General features: G+C 41.1%; 1 protein-coding gene across 1 annotated transcript in view; it reads right to left on the bottom strand.

The window, feature by feature from the left end:
- ALAS2 (5'-aminolevulinate synthase 2) overlaps window positions 1-19,887 on the bottom strand; it is a 28,712-nt gene extending 8,825 nt beyond the window's left edge. The window contains exons 1-7 of the mRNA XM_082376632.1: window positions 14,259-19,887; window positions 9,100-9,295; window positions 8,331-8,453; window positions 7,371-7,481; window positions 4,764-4,986; window positions 4,024-4,208; window positions 1,235-1,414 (exon numbers count right to left, since the gene is read on the bottom strand). Coding sequence (XP_082232758.1) covers window positions 1,235-1,414; window positions 4,024-4,208; window positions 4,764-4,986; window positions 7,371-7,481; window positions 8,331-8,453; window positions 9,100-9,265 — 988 coding nt within the window. The 5' untranslated portion in view covers window positions 9,266-9,295; window positions 14,259-19,887. The remainder of the gene's footprint in view (window positions 1-1,234; window positions 1,415-4,023; window positions 4,209-4,763; window positions 4,987-7,370; window positions 7,482-8,330; window positions 8,454-9,099; window positions 9,296-14,258) is intronic.
- Window positions 19,888-20,344: the final 457 nt, after the last annotated feature.

The following is a 20,344-nucleotide window of genomic DNA, read 5'->3' as shown; positions in this document are numbered from 1 at the left end:
AGGAATTCAGCTCTATGGTTGACAGTTTAGGCAGGGTTTCCACCAAAAGAATAAGGAACCATTCATTTGCAAATGTAAGGAAGTAGAATGGTTCCAACATGGCTTTCACTACAGAAATAATGAATTAGAGGGAATTCCCTACTGGTCCAGTGGTTAGGACTCTGTGCTCTCACTGCTGAGGGCGCAGGTTTGATCCCTGGTCGGGGAGCTAAGATCCCACAAGCCGTGCAGTGTGGCCGAAAAAAAAAAAAAAATGAATGAATTAGAGTAGTCTCAGTGGTAGAAATGTAATCATTGTTAGTTGTAGAACTGTGAAAGAGGGCATGACAATAAGTTCATTATATAAATTAACTTACTTAAATTCTCGCAGCTACTCTATTATTATCATCTCCATTTTTAAAGGTAAGGCAACTGAGACACAGAGCAATTAAGAAACTTGCCCAAGCTAGTAAGTTGTCATGCTGGGACTTGAACATGGATAGTTTGGTTCAACAGCCTGTGCATCACCATTGCTTGATGTGATGGCACTTACATTAGCTAAATCAGAGAATACAGTGGACTCTCCTTTGTTTCACTTGGAAAAGTGACAAGTTGAAATGAAGTGAGGACCTCTTCCTTTTAATAAATCCAGAAGGTTATGCCTAAAACCCATGATTTCTGCTTAAAAGGGACAACAATAGAATGATTTGAGCATTGTTTCAGTTGGGGAAAGAAAAGAGGTAGGAAGATATTGGACCCTGAAAAATCTCCCAGGCAATGGTTTGTGAAATTTTCTGTTGCAGAAACCAGACACTGGGATGACTGATTTGCACTTCTAATGGAGGGAGTGTCATGTGAAGGAATTGGAATCGTACATCCTAGGGTTCAGGTACTCACTTTGGCACCAATTTACTGAGCCAACCAAGACAAATTGTGTACTGTCTCTGCACTTTAATTTCTTAACCTTTGAGATCAGTGTAATAGCTGCCTCCATACTTTGGCATTTACTGGCTGTGTGACCTAGGGCAAGTCACTTCACTTGTTTATGTCTCAGTTTCCTCTTATAAATAAACAGAAATAATGATAGCACCTACCTCATAGAATCATGGTGAAGATTAAGTGAATTAACACATGTAAAATACTAATAATTTTGCTTGGCACATAATAAGCACTCTATAAATGTTAGCTGTTATCATTATCATCATAGTTTTTGTGAGACCAACTTTAGTAAACATACACTCACACATATACATACCATCCATGGAGTGAACAGTCTCAAAGGCCACAATTTTGGGTGTTTCAGGGTTGGACTTCTTTAGAAGTTTCTTCAGGTGGTCAGGGTCATTGTGCCGGAAGACAAACTTCGCTGCTCCACTATTGCGGATACCTTGGATCATTGAAGCATGGTTGCCTGCATCTGAGTAAATCTCGCACCCTGAAGAACCAGATGCATAATGCTTAAGCTTCTGTCCCAGTGTTCACACTTCAACCTCAGGATTGACCTGGCAGGGACAGAGAGCCAACCCTTTCCTCCCTTTAAAGACTCTGCTCTGCTTCTCCATCCTCTGGAAGCCTTTGTAACACCTCTTCCTCTCTTGGAAGAACTCCTCTGCCCTGAAATTCTGACCCCTACACTCTTCCCTCCAGGCATTTCTAACTCTGGTCTGGCCTTTGACTATCTTGAGGTGGAGGAACTTTGAATTTCCCAAGAAGCTCCAGAGTTTCCTGAGGACAGGGCCTATGTTCCTTCTCCTAGACACCAAGATTAAGCCTTGGAAAGGAGTTTATCCCAGGGAATGTTTGCTGATTTGGACTGATGCTAGATTCTTCCTGATCTAGATGAAATCCCACCTCTTCCAGGTATCATCCCTCTGCTTATAGTTACAGGGTAGACACTCATCAGACTTTCACAATTTGAATCATAAGCTCATGACAAGTCAGAGCTGGAAGGGCCATTGGTGACCATGGAATCTATTCCCTTTACTGTACAAATGAGGAAGCTAAGGTCCAGGGAGGGGAAGACCTTTCTCTAGGACCTGAGGAATGCAGGGCTTTTTACTGGACAATGCTGGGAGAACAGGTAGAGATGGGACGTTGGTGGATGGAGTTGATTCCTGGGCCCCAAAAACTGCACTGACATCAAGGAACTGTGGCCTGTCATTAGAGTAAGGGATCACTTCTACCTGTGGAAATCAGGCATGACTTCCTGGAGGACCTGCTGTGAAAGATAAGTAGACTGGGAGTTTCTAGGGAGCAGGAGCCACATCTTTTTATCTTTCTGTCTCTGGTACCCAGATTAAGGCTAAGTGTACTTTAGATGCTAAGCAAACCTTTCCTGAATGAATGGATAAAAAACCAAATTCCTGATTTTTAAGTGAGTGAATGAATATATGAATTAATATACTACTGAATGAAAGAGTGAGAGGAGGGGTGTCAAAAGATGAGCCTGAAGAGATAGGTAGAGGCCAGATTTTGAGGGCTTTAAAAAGCATTATAAAGAGTTTGGATTTGGTCCTAAGGGCAGTGGGGATCTATTAAAGGGTTTGGGGCAGGAGAGTAACAAAGATAGGTTTGCATTTTAAAAATATGATCTGATTGTTGTGAAGAATATATTGTAGGAGGGCAAAGGTGAAATCAAGAAAATGATGTTGGTCTAGGTGAGGATGGTTGCAGAGGAAATGGAAAGAAGTTGAATTCTAATGGCTGAAGAGGGGGTTCACTGAAAGCATTCCCAAAGATGTTGGCTTTAGCTGGGCTTATGTGTGATCTCGGAAAAAGTTTCTGAGAAGCAGTGGAGGTGTTTACAGTGTGCTGAAAAATCGACAGGAAGTGAGGAAGTGGATAACAAGTGTGGAGACTTCTCTCAAGCAGTTTGCCTGTTATAAGGAGGAGAGAGAAGGGCAGTATCTAGAGAGTGATGAGGGAAAATTTTTTTTTTTGAGATGCAAAAGACTTCAACATTTTTAAAGAGAGGGAGAGGCTAAAGATACAGGAGGGAGAGAGAGAACCCATAGATCAAGATTCCTGAAGAGGTAGAGGACACAGAGCACCAATGTAAGAATTAGTCAACAAGAAAAAGGGCACCTCTTCTACTGTGACAGGAGAGAAGGAGAGAGGAGAGGACATGGGGGAATGCTCATGAGTCTATAAGTAGTTTGAGGCAAAAAGTTGAGGACATTACTGCATGGGGTCTTCTATTTTCCGTGTGGTAGGAGGTGAAGTCATTTGCTGTGGTTGAAGGTGAGGTGGAGGTGTAAGAAGGCTGAGGAGAGCGGGGTTTGGCAAAGTTACCTTGGAGACTTGGAGAGCTGACTATGAAAACAGGATTTCCAGGCAGCATAGAGGACCTGGTAGAGGTTGGGGATCATGAATTTTTAGTGGCTCCCATCTGAGCAATTATATAAGACCAGGATTGACATAAAGAAGGTAGAGAGTTATATTCATCCAGGGTTGGGCTATGATGGAAGGATGACAGGCATATTAGTTGAAGACATTATTGGCTAGAGAATGGGGGAGTGGGAAGATGGGATTCAGATGGAATCTAGTGTATAAGTGAAGGGATTGGCTTTAGGCAGAAGGAGAGATGCGCTTTCAATTTGTAGAAGGAAAGAATGAAAGAAGGGTACATGAACAGTCAGATGAATTTGTGGATTTGGTGGCTATAAGTTAAAGGAGCTCCTGTCTGGTGGCTTCTGTTTTCTTTGTGTTGTAAGATGTGAGGTTATTTGCTAAGAGTGAAGGAGGAGGTAGCTACAGGTTTTAGAAGGGGGAAGAAAGTTTGAAAAAGTTGATGTAGGGACATAAAAGGACTGTTTATAAGTGTTAAGAGTGCAGTTGAGTTGGGAAATGATAAATTTATGATGTTACCCTTCTGTGACGTTGGGATATAGTCATCCAGTGTTGAGGAGATGCAAGGTTGGTTAGAAGGAAGGGCAATGGGAGCAAGTGAACTCAGAAGACAAGGAAGGAGTGATGGAAGCAGTAAACCTGGATGCTGTAGTGCAGGATACCACCCACTGAACAAAGCTCAGGCCCCAGGCTTACCTGGCAAGATCTTGGCCAAGGTGAAGAGAGTAGAGTCATTGGCCACAAAGCATGAAGAGAAGAGCAGGGCTGAGTCCTTCTGGTGCAGCTCAGCCAGCTCTTGCTCCAGCTCAACATGAAACCTGCTGGTACCCGAGATGTTGCGGGTGCCACCAGCTCCAGCTCCATGACGCTGCAGGGTCTCTCTGACCAGGAGAAAGCACAGGGGGGACAAGGAGAAGAAACTCTTGTCAGATTCTGAGGAACTGGGGAGGTTTCTCTTCCTTGAAGGGGGTCAGTATTGACTTAGTGATTCTCTATGAGCTGTGTCCTATATGACCAAGTAGAGGGGAGGCTGGGGACAATGGGGAGAAATGGACCTTCCTTCTCAGGCTGAAAGCACTCAGGGATGGAGGGAGAAGCCAGGTTGAGCTTGATTAGCTTGGAAGACCTTCTAGAGGAGTTCGCACATCATCTCTGGTAATACTCATTCTGCAGCCAGAGTAAGAACTCATAGAGAGTGGGCCTTGCTCGGTTTCTCATCCTTTCCTTTGTAGCACTGGACACCAAAGAGTTTGGAAAACATGGCTTGTTGACTTAGTCCATGTCTGAGGATTAGATTTGCTGGAGGACCTTGGACAAAAGGGGTGTTGCGTGGAAACAAGGTTTCCACTGTCAGCTCTGCCTTTTCCTTCCATGCGTGGCTTTGGCTCTTCTCTGGATGTCTCCCCACAGCTCATGGCTCAGACCCTACTACTCACTGTGTGGCTTGCAAGACCCGAGGGTGCCGGCTCATGCCCAGGTAGTCATTACTGCACCAGACAGACACATCCTTTGAAGCCACAGATGCCTCAAAGAAGTGTTCAGCAAAGGGGTATGCATCAGCCCAGCGGTTCACAGTCTTGAAAACACGGTAGGTGTGGTCCTGTTTCTTCTCCATGATCTTGTTCCTAAAAAACTGGTCATAACCAAAGACATGGTTTCCTGCAGGAGTAGAAATGAGGATGAGAAGAATTCATTTTAAATGACTTCCTGGCTAGTCCATATTTTATTCATGCTGTTGATTTGGTGTTCTCCAATTCTCTTTCCATTTATTCATTTATTTGATCAGTCATTAACTTACTGGGTCACATTAACTCTCTACTATTTCATTCAACCATCCCTTTGCTTACTCACTGGCTCATTCACTTAGTAATTTATTTATACATTCACTCAGGCTTCCTACACTTGGCATGGCCTCATCTCTTTTCCCAAGGTTAGTATGGCACCCTCCTTACTAGAATCACTACTTCTAGTTTCAGTGGAAGAATATTGATAGGTCTAGTTTCTAGTCATAGCTCTGGCACTTCCTAGTTGTGTGATCTTGAGCAAGTCATGAATCCTCTTAGTTTTAATTTCCTCATCTGTAGAATGGGATTAATAATATCTTCCATGCAGAATTGTGACCATCTGATGACAAACAGAATGTAGTACACCCAAACTAGTGTCTGGCACATAGTAGTAGTATTGTGATTATTGTAATATAGTAGTAGTAGTAATAATAATAATAATAATTTTAAATAATATTATTATAGCCAACATTTAATAAGTGCTTATTACATCTAATACCCTCTCTTAGGAACGTATAAATATTATTTTATTTATTCCTCATAACAACCCTATATGGAAAGTTCTATTAGTATCTCCATTTTACAAGTGCGGAAACAGAGGCTTATGGAGGTTAGGTAACTTGACCAAGGTCATACAGCACATAAGTGGCCTACAAATAAGTGACCTAGAGTCTACTTCTTTAACCATTACCACTACAAAATGGAGCAACCCTACTTTTAGGATAAATTGAAATAATGTATGCCAGTGGGCTTGTTGAACTCCAGAACTCTATCCATGAGACAAAAATCATGATTGTTTCAAATGGCAACTTATATGGTAGGGGTGTAAATTGGAAACATCTTTGCTGCGGGGATGTTTGGAAATATGTACCAAAAGTTTTTAAAATGCACATGCTGACATACCTAGGGGAATATTTGCAGCATGTTTAACAGAAAAATTGATATCCAGAATTTATTTTTTAGAAACTCTGAACAATTACTATGGAAAGTTTTAACCCAATAGAAAAGTGGGCAAAGAATATAAACAGACAATTCAATAAATGTAGAAAAATATGCTTAATCGGGGAAAATCAAACTGCAAAAACAAATTTTCACTCATCAAATTGATAAAGATTTTAAAATGTGATAATACTAAGTGCTGGAGAGCGTGTGAGAATATGGATTCTCTTTGATAACTGGTACACCACTTTGGAGGACTAATAGGCAATATTTATTAATATTGAAAATGTACACACCCCTATGTCCTGAGAATTGTCACCTCTTAGTGTCTATTCTAGAGGAACACTTACCTATGTACATGAAAAGGTACATTCAAGGATGTTTGTTGCACCTCTGTTTGTAATAGGAAAAATTGGAAGCAACCCAATAGAGGAATAGCTAAATACTCTCTAGTACAGCCACACTAAGTCTAAGATAATACTATATATTATCTTTGGATACATTTATATGTATGTAAAACCAACATACAATATAGAGTGGAAGAATACACACAAAAAATTGGAAACAATTACCTGAAATATAGGTGCTTGGTTAACTAAATGATGTTGCATTCATGCTACAGAACACATTTCAACCATTAATAATTATTATGCAGCTCTATGTTTAGGGACATGGAATAATGCCCATGACATATTGTTAAGTGAACAAAGCGTAATAACAAACTCCAGGTGGAATAAGATCACATTTCTAATAAAAACATGTGTGTGGAGGGAAGTGTAGTTTTGTGTGTGTGTGTGTGTGTGTGTGTGTGTGTGTGTTTAGTCATAGGAAAATATCTGGAAAAAGTATGACAAAAAGCTAATGGTGGATGGTGGAACTCTGAGTGCTTTAAATTTCCCTTTTTATATTCTTTTTATATTGGGAAAATAAAACAAATTCTATTATGAAAAATGAATATAAACACATATAAGAGAGGGGGAAAAGGCTCTCTGCGAAGGATGAGAGTTTTTGAGGGAAACATGGAGAAGAAATAATAGGAATACACCTAATATTTAATGAAGCTTCATAACAAGTTAGAAGCACTTCCATAAGTGTAATTTTATTTCCTTCTCATAATAACTTGAGTTATTAAAATCTCACTGGAGGTAAGTGACTTACTTTCTAAAGCATGCAGATACAACAAGTGCCAGCATTAAAATTTAAACTCAGACTCCCTTTGGCTCTAAAGTGCTTCCTTGCCATTGCCTCTACTGTGTCAGAAGCCCTTTCAGCATTCCTTCCATATTCCTACCCCTTTTACTTCCTCCTCAGCAAACTCACCAGCCATGTTGTTCTGAATCAGGTGCGTGACCTTCTCTGAATTTTTCTCTGATTCCTGGGGACTGAAGAATGGCTTCCTCAGGCTGGTTGAGGCCAGGAAGATGGGCAGGTCTGAGAAGGAGTATGGGATTCATTGGCCATGAAAAAAGGGGGGAAAAGGAAAGCATGTGATATCTTCTTTAAACGCAATACAACATATAAAAATTCAAGGTTAGGAAGTAGGGAAGCCTTGTGCAGAGAGAAGAAATATTCTGCAAAGTGAGCCCTTTCTCATCTCCCCAAGTGGAGACTTATATGTCAGAAAACCATCCATAGGCTGAATTACACTTCTCTTCACTAGGACTTTCCCTTGGGTGAGATAACTGGAGCAGCAATGCTGAGTCTTGCACATGGAAGGTAGATGCAGGACAGTGTACCTTACTCTTCGTTTCTGAAAGTCATTAAAATTCAATTTTGAAATTTTTACTCTTAATTATATCCCAAAAGGGTCTATGAAAGATCTTGACTGTATGGCCAACTCTCAAGTGTGGCCAACTCTCAAGTGTGGCCTTCAGTGGTCTGCACCAATTGAGTTCACCTGGGCTCCATACCCTTCTAAAGAATGTACCTCTTCCAAAACTCACTCTTTTATGCAAATCCAGATTGTCATAGAGTGGTATTGCTTAAATGTGGGAGCCCAGCCTGTTGGAATCCATTTAGCCACTTGGGAGAGAGGAGGCAGAACTCTAGAAGGCTCATTTTAGACTAATAGCTAAAAGTTACAGAAGCATGTATGTGTGTTGGGGAGGGTGCATTTCAGTGCACAGTCTATGCTATTGAGTACCATGGTTCCCCTGGAAAAGACTGGACTTCCATCATGAAATGTATACTAGCTGCCCTGAGCTGCCTAGCTCAGGATCGTAATAAAGTGAAATCAAGCATTAGGTGTAGAGGTTACATGAGGTGGAACTTAACTCCAACCTGTCTTGAAAGTCTTCACATCCTCCTGGACTTCTGGGGCTGCCTTCTGCACAATTTTACTCTTCCCATCCTGGAGTTCCAACAGCATGAAGGGACAGTGGCTCTTGGCCCAAGATGGAGAGTCTATGCAAAGTTAAGAGAGTAAGTGGCAGTGAGCTTCTAGCTGTAAGTTTAACAGTGGTCACTAAGAAGTACTATATCTCAAAGCTCTATCTCAGGCTATGGTAGAGACACAGAGATGGATGTATCTGGCCCCTAGGGGAGTTCCTGAGTTGTTGGGAATGGCACATACTGAAGACACATTATGAACAGTGCTGGGATGGGAGGGAGGACATGGGCTAGAAGAGGAAAGGGACATGACCCAGAATTGGATTTGGACAGGCTGGAAGTCTAGCTAGACTTCATAGAGGAGATGATGCCCAAGTTAAATGTTGCATGAGAAGTATGAGATACTCTAGTAAAGATAATGGGAGAGAGTCATTTGACAGGTGCAAAGACACAGAAACTTAAGAAAACAGAGTTAATCCAGACAACTTTAAGTAGTTTCAGCATGACTGGAGTATATAGAATGTGAGGGGCATGAGAGTGAAACTCCTTTTAGAGATACTGCCAGAAGTCAGAGGCCAGTGTATTTTTAGGCAAGCTCATTCTTCCTTGATACTTTTCACATGAACCCTTCCAATTATTAGGTAATGATGACCAGTATGACTTGGAACCTTATCTCTAGGACCCAGACATTCTCCCCCATTTGCCAGCAGTGACTTCTTACCCCCTCCAGCCTTGGTTGCCTTAAGGTGGATTTGAGAACAGGTTGCTCCTTGGGTGGCCAGGATGGGACAGCGTCCAATACCAAACAGGAACTGGTGAGTCTTAATCATCTTGCCCAGGAGGGCTGTGGGGCTCCGGATAAGCACTGGGCAACGCTGTAGCAACATGGCTGCTGCCACCCTCTTGAGCCCGAAGTTCTGCATAAGATGTGGAAGAGATGAGATTCCACCATGAAGACCTGGCTGAAAGCCAAGGGTCATTCTTGTGTTTGATCCTTTGCCTTTAGCTTCTCACCCAGCTTGCCTCCCTCCCCAGAGATGCCTTTATTGTCATTTCAGGGTAAGAACTTTCCAAATATTAAAATGTACTAATAAGGCATCAGAGAGGAAGAAACAGGAAACTGATCATTAGACAAAAGAGGTGAAGAAAAGAGTTCCCACTGGAGGTCAGAAAGCCTGAATTCTGATTCAGACTCTGCCACTGACCCCCTCTGTGATAGTAAGGATCATTGAAGTGTGATTGTGTGTGGCAGGATGAGAGTTGACAACCCACCAACCCTTTGATCAACACTTAAGGCTAAGACTCTCTCTAAGAATATTGGCCTCAGCCAAATGAAGATTCAACTTGCTAATGCAGACAGATGCCATTGACCAGGGCTCATGAGGCTTCACTCAGAGTGTTTCCTGAGCAGGCCCAGTCAGAGAGACAAGGAGCTTGAGGCCATAGGTACCAGCTTAAGTAGATTCAGAGAATAGGACAAAAGGGCACCATGTGCCACCAGACAGGTATTTTACTGCCTTTGGATTTTCTCCTGGATTTTGGAAAAGCAGATAGAGATGTAGGTGAAAGCAAGACCCAAGGAATCTGGGAAACAAGTCTATGGGTGAATGAAAGAGGCAGAGGCTAAGACAGAGGAGAGAATCAGGGTGGGGAGAATATAATAAAAAAATACACATAGTAGGCATTCAATAAATATTTATTGAATTTGGGAGTAAATTAATGAATGAGCAGGGACTCAAATGGAGGAAAGAGAATAGAGGAAGAGTCATAAAGAAAGAAAAATTAGGAAAGATAAAAGGAGGAAAGTAATAGAGAACAAAGGTGCAATGGTAGTAGTGGAGTTACAACAGAAATTGCGGGAGAGAAAAGATCAAAGCCAGAGGAAAGGGGACAGGTAGAGATAAGAACAGGGAGAAGAGGACTGATCCAGAAAAGCAGAGGACAAGAGGATTATGGGAAATACAGAAGGTAAGGAAAGAGACTGAGATGAGAGAAAGAATGAAAGAGAGAAGATGAGAGAAGAGAGAGAGAGAAATAGAGCAGAGGTAGAGTTAGAGACAGATAGACAGAGGGACAAAAAAGGGATATGAGGCGAAATCAAGGAGCATGGAGGAATATACAAAGACTCAGAATACTGAGAGCAGGAGAGGAGAGAATCCAGCAGAGGCAGAGAGTCAGTCAGGCACAAAGGTAAAGGAGAAATTCTATCAGAGATTCTGTGGGTGGGGGAGAACAACAAAGAAGAGTTAGGGGAAGAGGATCTTGGCCCTCCCTACTGAAGGAGATGAGAGTGAGACTGAGTTAGAGCTAAGATCAAAGGATAGAGACAGAGAGATGGCTATTGTGGGTTGGGGGTTGGGATGAGGGAGGGCTGAGACATATAAAGACAAAGAGAGCTAGAGATAGCAAGAGGGAGAAATAGATTAAAAGAAAAAGGACAAACTAGAGATCCAGCATCAGAGGGTGAGACAAGATATGGGACAGGATAATGGGAGAGAGATGGAGGAATGTGGCAAGACTAAGGCCCTCCCACCACCAGGAGAGCTACTTAGTAGAACCTAACAGCACCTCTAGTATTTAAGGCTTTATGTTGTGGGGGGAAAAGTGAACAGGAGGAGCTCGTGGCCATGTCATCATATGACTACCTCCTTCACCTCTTACAGAGCAACACCCCTCCCTTCTAGATCTCATAGAGCAAACACCCTCCTCCTAACTCACAAAGCAACCTCTTCCCCTTGTTCCACCCCAGAGCAACCTCCCTCCAACTCTCACAGGCTGTCATAAGAGCATAGGTTGGTATGTGGGGTAGGGTGTGTGGGTCCTGAAATTGGAAAAGGCCAAGGGGTGTTGAAAGGACTAATGAAACTCATGTTAAGACTTTAGGAAAGTGCCTAAAAGAAAATCTTAGCTTTTCTTATTTCAATTCCAGCTCCCCAGCTCCTTGTTGGACGTTCTTGGAAAGTCACTTCCCCTCTTTGGGTCTCAGCTTTCATCAACTGTCAAATGTAAGGTATTTATGTCTACCTCATATGATAGGTAATGAATTGGATTTGATGCCTACCTTATATCTGGAGATATGAGTTTCCCTTCTCCTGCCTTCCTGCAAAAGCTAAAGTGCTTGGGACTGAGCCTGCAGACCACAGATAAGGCTCCCAGAGTTTATCACGTTTAGGGTCTGACCACTCCCCAAGCTGAGACCAGGGTGTGGAAGAGGAGAGGAGTTCCTTTCTAGAATCATGTCTGTGCATCTGGCTGGGGCTGACCCTAGCTATTGGTGGTGAGGGGGGCGGATGGCCCAGGGAGAGGAGGCAAAGCAGATGGCCAGGTTCCAGGCTCCTGCAAATTCCTTTCCCCAACATTAACAACAATAATGACAACATTGGGGTATGTAATGTGAAGAAAAACCCCCAAGATTGGAAGCGAAGTCCAGTCCTGCCTTGGGATGATGGTGAATCCCACCCCCAGGTATAAAAACAGAAGTTCAGTACACACATCATCTCTAAGGGGCTTTTAGCCATGATATTCTCAGGGACCTGGGAAAATATAGGCTACTTCTTGGAATTTGTTGAATTATCAAGTTCTTTCAAGCTTCAGTTCCAGTTTCTCTGTTCTGACACTCCTTTCCTGGAATTTGCCCTGCCTCACTGCCTGCCCATCTTGGGCTCTGTTTCCATTCTATCTTACTACCTATCATGAGACTGGAGTGAGTAAAATCGAATCAAAGGAGTATTTTAGGCAATTTAGGGTATTAAGAGCACAGCTTCTGGAGCCAGACTACTTGCATTTGAATCCTGGCTCTACCACTCACTAGCTCTGGGACATTAGAAAAGTCATGTCTCTGCTCTATGTCTTATATCTTTAAAATGTGGATAATAACAAGGACAATCTACTTCACAGGGATGTTGTGAAGATTCAGTAAGATAATCTATATAAAGTATATAGAAGAGTGCCTATCCTAGAGTAAATGCTGAAAAAGTGTTATCTGTTATTTTTTATATTCTACATTTTCTATGTAGGGAAAGTGAAGGTATAGCCAAGGGAAGTAACATCATGAATACACCAGACCAGGTCTGGAAAGCTGATTCTTGTCTCAATCTTGATTCTTGTCCTGATTCTGTTACAACTTACTATATGAACTTGGGCTCTGTATTTTCCCTCTCTGGGCTTCAGTTTCTCCAAAAACATTGGACTAGATAGCTCCATAGATTCCGTCTGGTTCTAACAGTCAAACACTCACAGAGTTCTCACTGTGCCATACCCCTTTGTAAATGCTTCACATACATTGACTTATTTAATCTTCATGACAACCCTGTGAGTTATATACTAATATCAACTTTATTTCAAAGATGAGGAAACTGAGGGCCCAAAAGATTAAGTAACCTGTTCAGGTCACAGAGCTACTAAGTAGGAGAACCAGGATTTGAACCTAGTCAATCTGGTTCCAGAGCCTACTAACTTAACCACTGTGGATCTATGATTCTAATATTACTACACATTATCCTGATTGAGAGCCTGACTCCAGGCCTAAATCTACTCTCCTACACTAACAGGTCCCTTTCTGGGACACTTGATTTTGAGTTGTAACCAATGCCTTTACCACAGGAACAGATTTCTAACTGAAGCGGAATTTCAGGCACTGGTGAACATTCATTCATTCGTACATTCATTCATTCCATTATTTAACAACTTATGCACCAATCTTTGCCAGGGTCTTCTTAAAACAATGCTTTTACCCAAGGAGAAAACTGTGAAATTTTGAGCCAAGTGATAGAACATTACTAGAAGATTTTCCCTACACCTTAAAATCCTCTCTCGTGTCAGCAGCCAATCTGCAGTCCCAGAGATCAGAGGGGCCAACCACAACTCTACCCCAGCAGAGAGCCAGAAACCACTCATTGCAGCATTCCTCGATCCCTCTCTCCCCTTTGTGGCCTGCTTTGAAAGAATCAGTTAAGTCTGGAGGGGATGTGGTCACTTCTCTTCAGGAGTTGGAAGCATCAGGATTTACTTCCCTTCCTAGCACCCTCTCCCCATCATGGAAGAATCATAAAGAATTTTAGATTCCTGGAATCAGAATCAGAAATTCTTAGAAACAAAAATTTAGAAGACCATGAAATCAAACTTAGAAGAGGTTGTGGAAATCATAGGCCAAGCCCTTTTTTTCAAAGGGTGAATGATTTGCCTCACAGTGAATTAGAATGAGAAAAACAAATCAATTGACTTTCAGCATAGGGCCCCATTCTTCTCCCACCGTCTCTCCTTATTTCTGCTAATTATTCATCTCTCAATTCCCTCAAATCTCTCCCTTCCCAATTCATCATTCCCACCACCCCACATTCACTTTGTTTTCTCTCCCTACCTCTGGCCCTCTGGGGTCTGACCCATTGAGCTCTGCTGTCAGCCAAGGAGAGAGAAGGAGTCAAAGTGAGGGAGGAATGGAGAATTGCCAAAAAAAAAAAAAATACCAAGACCTCTTCCTGGGAGACAGAGAAGGAATGGAAGAGATAGAAAACAGCGAGACTGAGAGATACAGAGTAGAAGAAAGAGATGGAAAGGGAGAGAGAGATTTAGAGGAAAAGATACATATAGACCTCAGACGAAGGAAAAATAAGAGAAAGCTAGAGTGTCAGAGAATGATGAAGTAAAGTGAGTGATCTTGAAAACTAACAGAGGAGAGGAAACAAGGAGGAAAAAAGACAAAGGAAAACTGAAAACTGGGAAAGACAGGAAGAGACATGGGGGGGAACAGAAAATGACGGAGTGACAGATTCTAAGGAACATACAAAGTCAGATCTAGTCAAGCCAGAGAGTCAGCGTATACAGCCTTGAGGTGGGCAAGCAGACCAAGAAAGAGGGCACCAGGCTGAAAGCAACACTTACCTGTTGCCCTGCACTGAGGACGAACGAACGACGGGTTGAGTGCTGTGGGTCAGGACCTGGTTTTTATCCCTTCTCCCTTGGCTTAGCTCCACCCACCCCGCCTTCTGCTGGCCTGGCCCTGCATTGGCCCCAATGGTATCTCAGGCCCTTGCTAGAGATAAAACCCAATGTAGTCCCCTCTTGTCTCCCCCCTCACCCAGCACCGGCTCTCCCCTCTCTATTTTCTTTCCCTTCTCCCGCTGGAGTAGTAAAATGAGTTTGCTGGGCTTTGGAATTAGACCATCCCTATATGGCTATGGCACCTTGAGCAAAACCATCTATCTCTCTGACCCTCATTTTCCTCAACTATAAAAGGAGGGCAGTAAAAGTCAGAAGCAACTGTAGCACAAGAGGGAAGGGCTCTGTAACAGTTAGCTTCCATAGATGACATCCAGGTCATTGTAACAATTCAATAACATCATGTACAGAAAACACAACACAGTGCCTGGTCCAAAGAAATAACAGCTAATGTTGATTGAGTGCTTACTATGCACCTTTGTTAAGTGCTTTACATGGATTAATTTAGCCCATCCTCATAAGGACCTTATGAGAAAGGTACTATTATTCCCATGTTACAGATGAAGAAACTAGGGCTCAGAGAAGTGAGACAACTAACTGATAATTACCCAGATAGTAAGTTCAGAGTCCAACTATGAACTCAGGCAGTCTGGTTCCAGAACCTATACTCTTTAAGCACTATTCTCCCTTTCAGGATATACAGTTAAAAATTTGAAGTTCTCTATTTCCTCTTTTTATTACCAACTCCTTATCCCTTTGTAATTTTCTTCTCCTCACTATCTTCTCTTTTCCTTCTCAATCCTAAGGCAGTAGGACTATGTCGTAACCAGGCAATTTCATCTGTGGAGCAGATTATCATCATTAATAGTATATTAACATAAATGGAATCATACTCTATAATGATCTGCAATTTCCTTTTTTTCCATTTGACCACATGGCAATATGCCATGTAGGTCTTTCCATATAAATTCTTTATTTTTCGTGGAGTCATACTATTCAAGAATCTGAATGTTAACATAATTTATTTAAACACTCACTTATTAATGGAAATTTAAGTTACTTCCAGGGATTTCCCCCCTCCATTATGAATAATGTTGCAATAAATATCTTTGGGCTTATGTGAGGATTTTTTTATATAGTAGCATCAAAAAAAAATTCCTGGGTCAAAGGATATATAGACATTAAAATTTTTGATACTGCTAATTTGCCCTATACATTTGCTATACATCCCCATTAATGGTGCATAAGAGTATGTGTGTCTGCACCGGTCAGAATGGCCATCATCAAAAAATCTAGAAACAATAAATGCTGGAGAGGGTGTGGAGAAAAGGGAACACTCTTGCACTGTTGGTGGGAATGTAAATTGATACAGCCACTATGGAGAACAGTATGGAGGTTCCTTAAAAAACTAAAAATAGAACTACCATACGACCCAGCAATCCCACTACTGGGCATATACCCTGAGAAAACCATCATTCAAAAGGAGTCATGTACCAAAATGTTCATTGCAGCTCTATTTACAATAGCCAGGACATGGAAGCAACCTAAGTGTCCATCATTGGATGAATGGATAAAGAAGATGTGACACATATATACAATGGAATATTACTCAGCCATAAAACGAAACGAAATGGAGGTATTTGTAGTGAGGTGGATGGAGTTAGAGTCTGTCATACAGAGTGAAGTACGTCAGAAAGAGAAAAACAAATACCGTATGCTAACACATATATATGGAATCTAAGGGAAAAAAAAAAAGGTCATGAAGAACCTAGTGGCAAGATGGGAATAAAGACACAGACCTACTAGAGAATGGACTTGAGGATATGGGGAGGGGGAGGGGTAAGATGTGACAGGGTGAGAGAGTGGCATGGACATATATACACTACCAAATGTAAAATAGATAGCTAGTGGGAAGCAGTCGCATAGCACAGGGAGATCAGCTCGGTGCTTTGTGACCACCTAGAGGGGTGGGATAGGGAGGGTGGGAGGGAGGGAGACGCAAGAGGGAAGAGATATGGGAACATATGTATATGTATAACTGATTCACTTTGTTATAAAGCAGAAACTAACAGACCATTGTAAAGCAATTATACTCCAATAAAGATGTTAAAAAAAAAAAAAAAAGAAGTCTACAGGGACTTCCCTGGTGGTCCAGTGCATCCAATGCAGGGAGTATGGGTTTAATCCCTGGTTGGGGAGCTAGGATTCCACATGCCTCTTGGCCAAAAAAACAAAACATAAAAAAAAACCAGAAGCAATATTGTAAAAAATTCAATAAAGACTTAAAAAAAATGGTCCACATCAAAAAAAACTCTTCAAAAAAAAAAGAAATCTACAAATTACAAATGCTGGAGAGGGGTGGAGAAAAGGGAACCCTCCTACACTACTGGTGGGAATGTAAGTTGGTACAGCCACTATGGAAAACAGTATGGAGGTTCTTCAGAAAACTAAAAATAGAACTACCATATGATCCAGCAATCCCACTCCTGGGCATACATCTGGACAAAAATATAATTCAAGAAGATACATACACTCCAGTGTTCATAGCAGCACTATTCACAATGGCCAAGACATGGAAACAACCTAAATGTCCATCGACAGATGAATGGATAAAGAAGATGTGGTACATATATACAATGACATACAACTCAGCCATAAAAAAAGAACAAAATAATGCCATTTGCAGCCATGTGGATGGAACTAGAGATTATCATACTAAGTGAAGTAAGTCAGACACAGAAAGACAAAACCATATGATATCACTTATATGTACAATCTAAAATATGACACAAATGAACTTTTATTGAAAGAGAAACATACAGACATAGAGAACAGACTTGTGGCTGCCAAGTGGGGGAGGGTGGGAGAGAGATGGAGTGGGAGTTTGGGGTTAGCAGATGCAGTAAACCACTAGGTCCTACTATTCAGCACAGGGAACTATAATCAATATTCTATGATAAACCATAATGGAAAAGAATATGAAAAAAAACTTATATATATAACTGAATCACTTTGCTGTACAGCAGAAATTAACACAACATTGTAAATCTACTGTATTTCAATAAAACTAAATAAAAATTGTAAAACTAAAAAAAAAGAGTATGTGTGTCTGTTCTCTCATAAACTTGCCAACACCATTTAAAAAATTTAATTAATTACTTAACTGAAGTATACTTAATTTACAATATTATAACTAATATTTATTATTTCCTTCCCTCTGCTAACTTTGGATTTAGTTTGCTATTTTAATTTCCTATTTCCTTAAGGTGTAAAGTTAGGTTATTGGTTTGATATATTGTTTCTTTTTAAAAATATGTTTTTATAACTATAAATCTCTGTTTGAGCACTGCCTTGTTGCATCCCATATGTTTTGATAGGTTGTATTTTCATTTTAATCCAGTTCTAAGTATTTTCTAATTTCCCTTGTGATGTATTCTTAGACCTACTGATCGTTTAATAGTGTGTTGCTCCATTTCCACATATTTGTGAATTTTCCAGTTTCACTTGTTATTGATTTTCAGTTTCATTCCTTTGTCACCACAGAAGATATTTTGTATGATTTTATTCTTTTTAAATTAACTGAGACTTGAGGCTCAATTTATGGTGTATCCTGGAGAATGCTCCATGTGCACTTGAGAAAAATATGTATTCTGCTATTGCCAGCAGAGCATTCTGTATATGTTATTTGTTCTAGTTGGTTTATACTGTTTTGCAAGTTCTCTATTATTGATCTTCTGTTTATGGGTTGTTGTTCTACCCATTACTGACAGTGGAGTATTGAAGTATAGAACTATTATTGTAGAACTATTTCTCCCTTCTGTTTTGCCTGTTTTTGCTTCATATATTTTGTGATGGTCTTGTTAGTTGTGTGTATGTTTATAATTACAGCTCCTTGGTGAATTGACCTTTTAATCAATATGTAATGTCCTTCTTTGTACCTTGAAACACATTTTGAATTAAAGTCTGTTTAGTATGATATTTGTATAACTACCCCGTTCTCTTTTGGTTACTATTTGCATGGAGTATTCTTTCCATAATTTCACTTTCAACCTACCAGTTTCTTTTGATTAAAATGAGTCTCTTGTAGGCAGCATATAGTTTGATCATAATTTTTTCATCCATTCTGTCAATCTATGCCTTTTGATTACAGAGTTTACTCTATTTACATTTAAACTTATTACTGATAAGGAAGAATTTGCTTCAGCCATTTTGCTATTTTTTTCTATATGTCTTATAGCTTTTCCTTCCTCATTACCTCCATTACTGCCTTCATTTGTGTTTAATTGATTTTTTGTTGTTGTGTTCCATTTTGGTTCCTTTCTCATTTTCCTTTTTGTATATTTTTGAGTTATTTTCTTCGTGGTTATCCTGGGGATTATAAGTAACATATTGAATTCATAACATTTTAGTTTGAATTAATACTAACAGCTTCAGTAGCATGCAAAACTCTGCTCTTATACTCCTAGAGACCTCTGTCCTTTCCCCTTTATGATGTTATTGTCATAACTTACATCTTTATACAATGTGTATCCACTAGCATTGACTTATAATTATTGTTTTATGAATTTGTCTTTCAAATCATGTAGTAAAAAAGAAAAGTTACAAACCAATAATAAAATAATACTGAATTTTATATTTACCTATTTAATTACCTTTACCAGTGTTCTTTATTTCTGTGTATGGCTATCTAGCATCCTTCCCTTTCAGCCTGAAGGACTCCCTTTTGCATTTCTTGTAGGGCAAGTCTACTGGTGACAAATTCTTCTGATTTTGTTTGTTTGGGGCTGTCTTGATTTCTCCTTCAGTTCTGATGAACAGTTTTGGCAGATACAGAATTCTTAGTTGACGACTTTTTTCTTTTCACACTTTAAGTATGCCTTCTGGCCTCCATGGTTTTTGATGAAAAATCAGCCATTAGTTTCTGGGGAAAACTGAAATGCAGGAGAACCCTGCTTCCCCAACACACCCCCCAAAAAGTTCAATGATTGAACAGCTATCCATGAATAAAAACAGCTCTGGAAAACCTCTAGAGTCCACCTAGGAATTTTAGCAACACAGTGGAACAGAAAACTGAGAGTTTTTGAGAACCACACAAGCAGAGATAGAAGACAACTTCATTCCACCTGCAACATCCCATCTCCCAAAGCAGCATTGTTCAGCACCAAGAAAGAACTTCCATCAAGAAAGAGTTCCTCTCTCTAGGAAATGAAGAGTAGGGGTGAGCAAACAGCTTATCCAGCCTCTTGAGGCATTGCAGAAAGTTCCCACTTTGGTTCACCCCACCTAGACCAGAAAAGCTGAAATGTATAGAGCCAGCTAAGAACAAGGAAGAAAAGCAGAGGCTATTATTAGCAGACATGCAGCAGGAGCAATCATAGTTCACAAAGACCTACTCTGCAGACGAATTCAGCAAATTTCACCACTGAGGAAACCAACAGCCAGCACAGTTGCTGTGGATTGCCTGCATATTTCACCAGCTTTCACTCCACAGGTATTTGCATTTGCTGATGCCAGCCATCTGAGTTCCTTCCCACTCCTTTCCTCCTCCCACCCCTGCCAGAGCCCAGGAACCATACCAACAGCCATCCAGGATCCTGAAGCTATGCAAGTATAAGTTGCCAGCTGCCTGAGTCCCTCCCTGCTACTGCCAGAGCCCAGGAGCCACACCCATAGCCGTGTTGAGCCTCTGCATCTGCATGAGTGCAAAATGCCAGCCTAAGCACCCTGGGTGACTTTCACCACTGTGCTTCTGCTTGGGGCCTCCAGCTGTGCATCTACATGGAACTAGCCTGATGCCTCCACTGTAGCTTTCATACCCTGAGGAAGAGCGTGCAGCCACAGTGGGCACACCAAAAACCAGGGCTTGTGGAGCAGCTTCTGAGCCCAGATCAGACCCTGTCTTCTGTCACTGTCCAGCACTACCACACCCACCCATAGCTAACCTCTTCAGCTGTGCGCCTGCATGCTTCCAGCCTGGATCCTGTCATCAGCCATCAGCTTCCACTGCAGTACACATGCCCAGGGTGAGA

Source organism: Balaenoptera borealis (genome assembly GCF_965194805.1).
Source record: "Balaenoptera borealis genome assembly, chromosome: X".
NCBI lineage: Eukaryota > Metazoa > Chordata > Mammalia > Artiodactyla > Balaenopteridae > Balaenoptera > Balaenoptera borealis.
The sequence above is the reverse complement of the archived record's forward strand: the minus strand, read 5'-3'. Positions and strand labels throughout refer to the sequence as shown.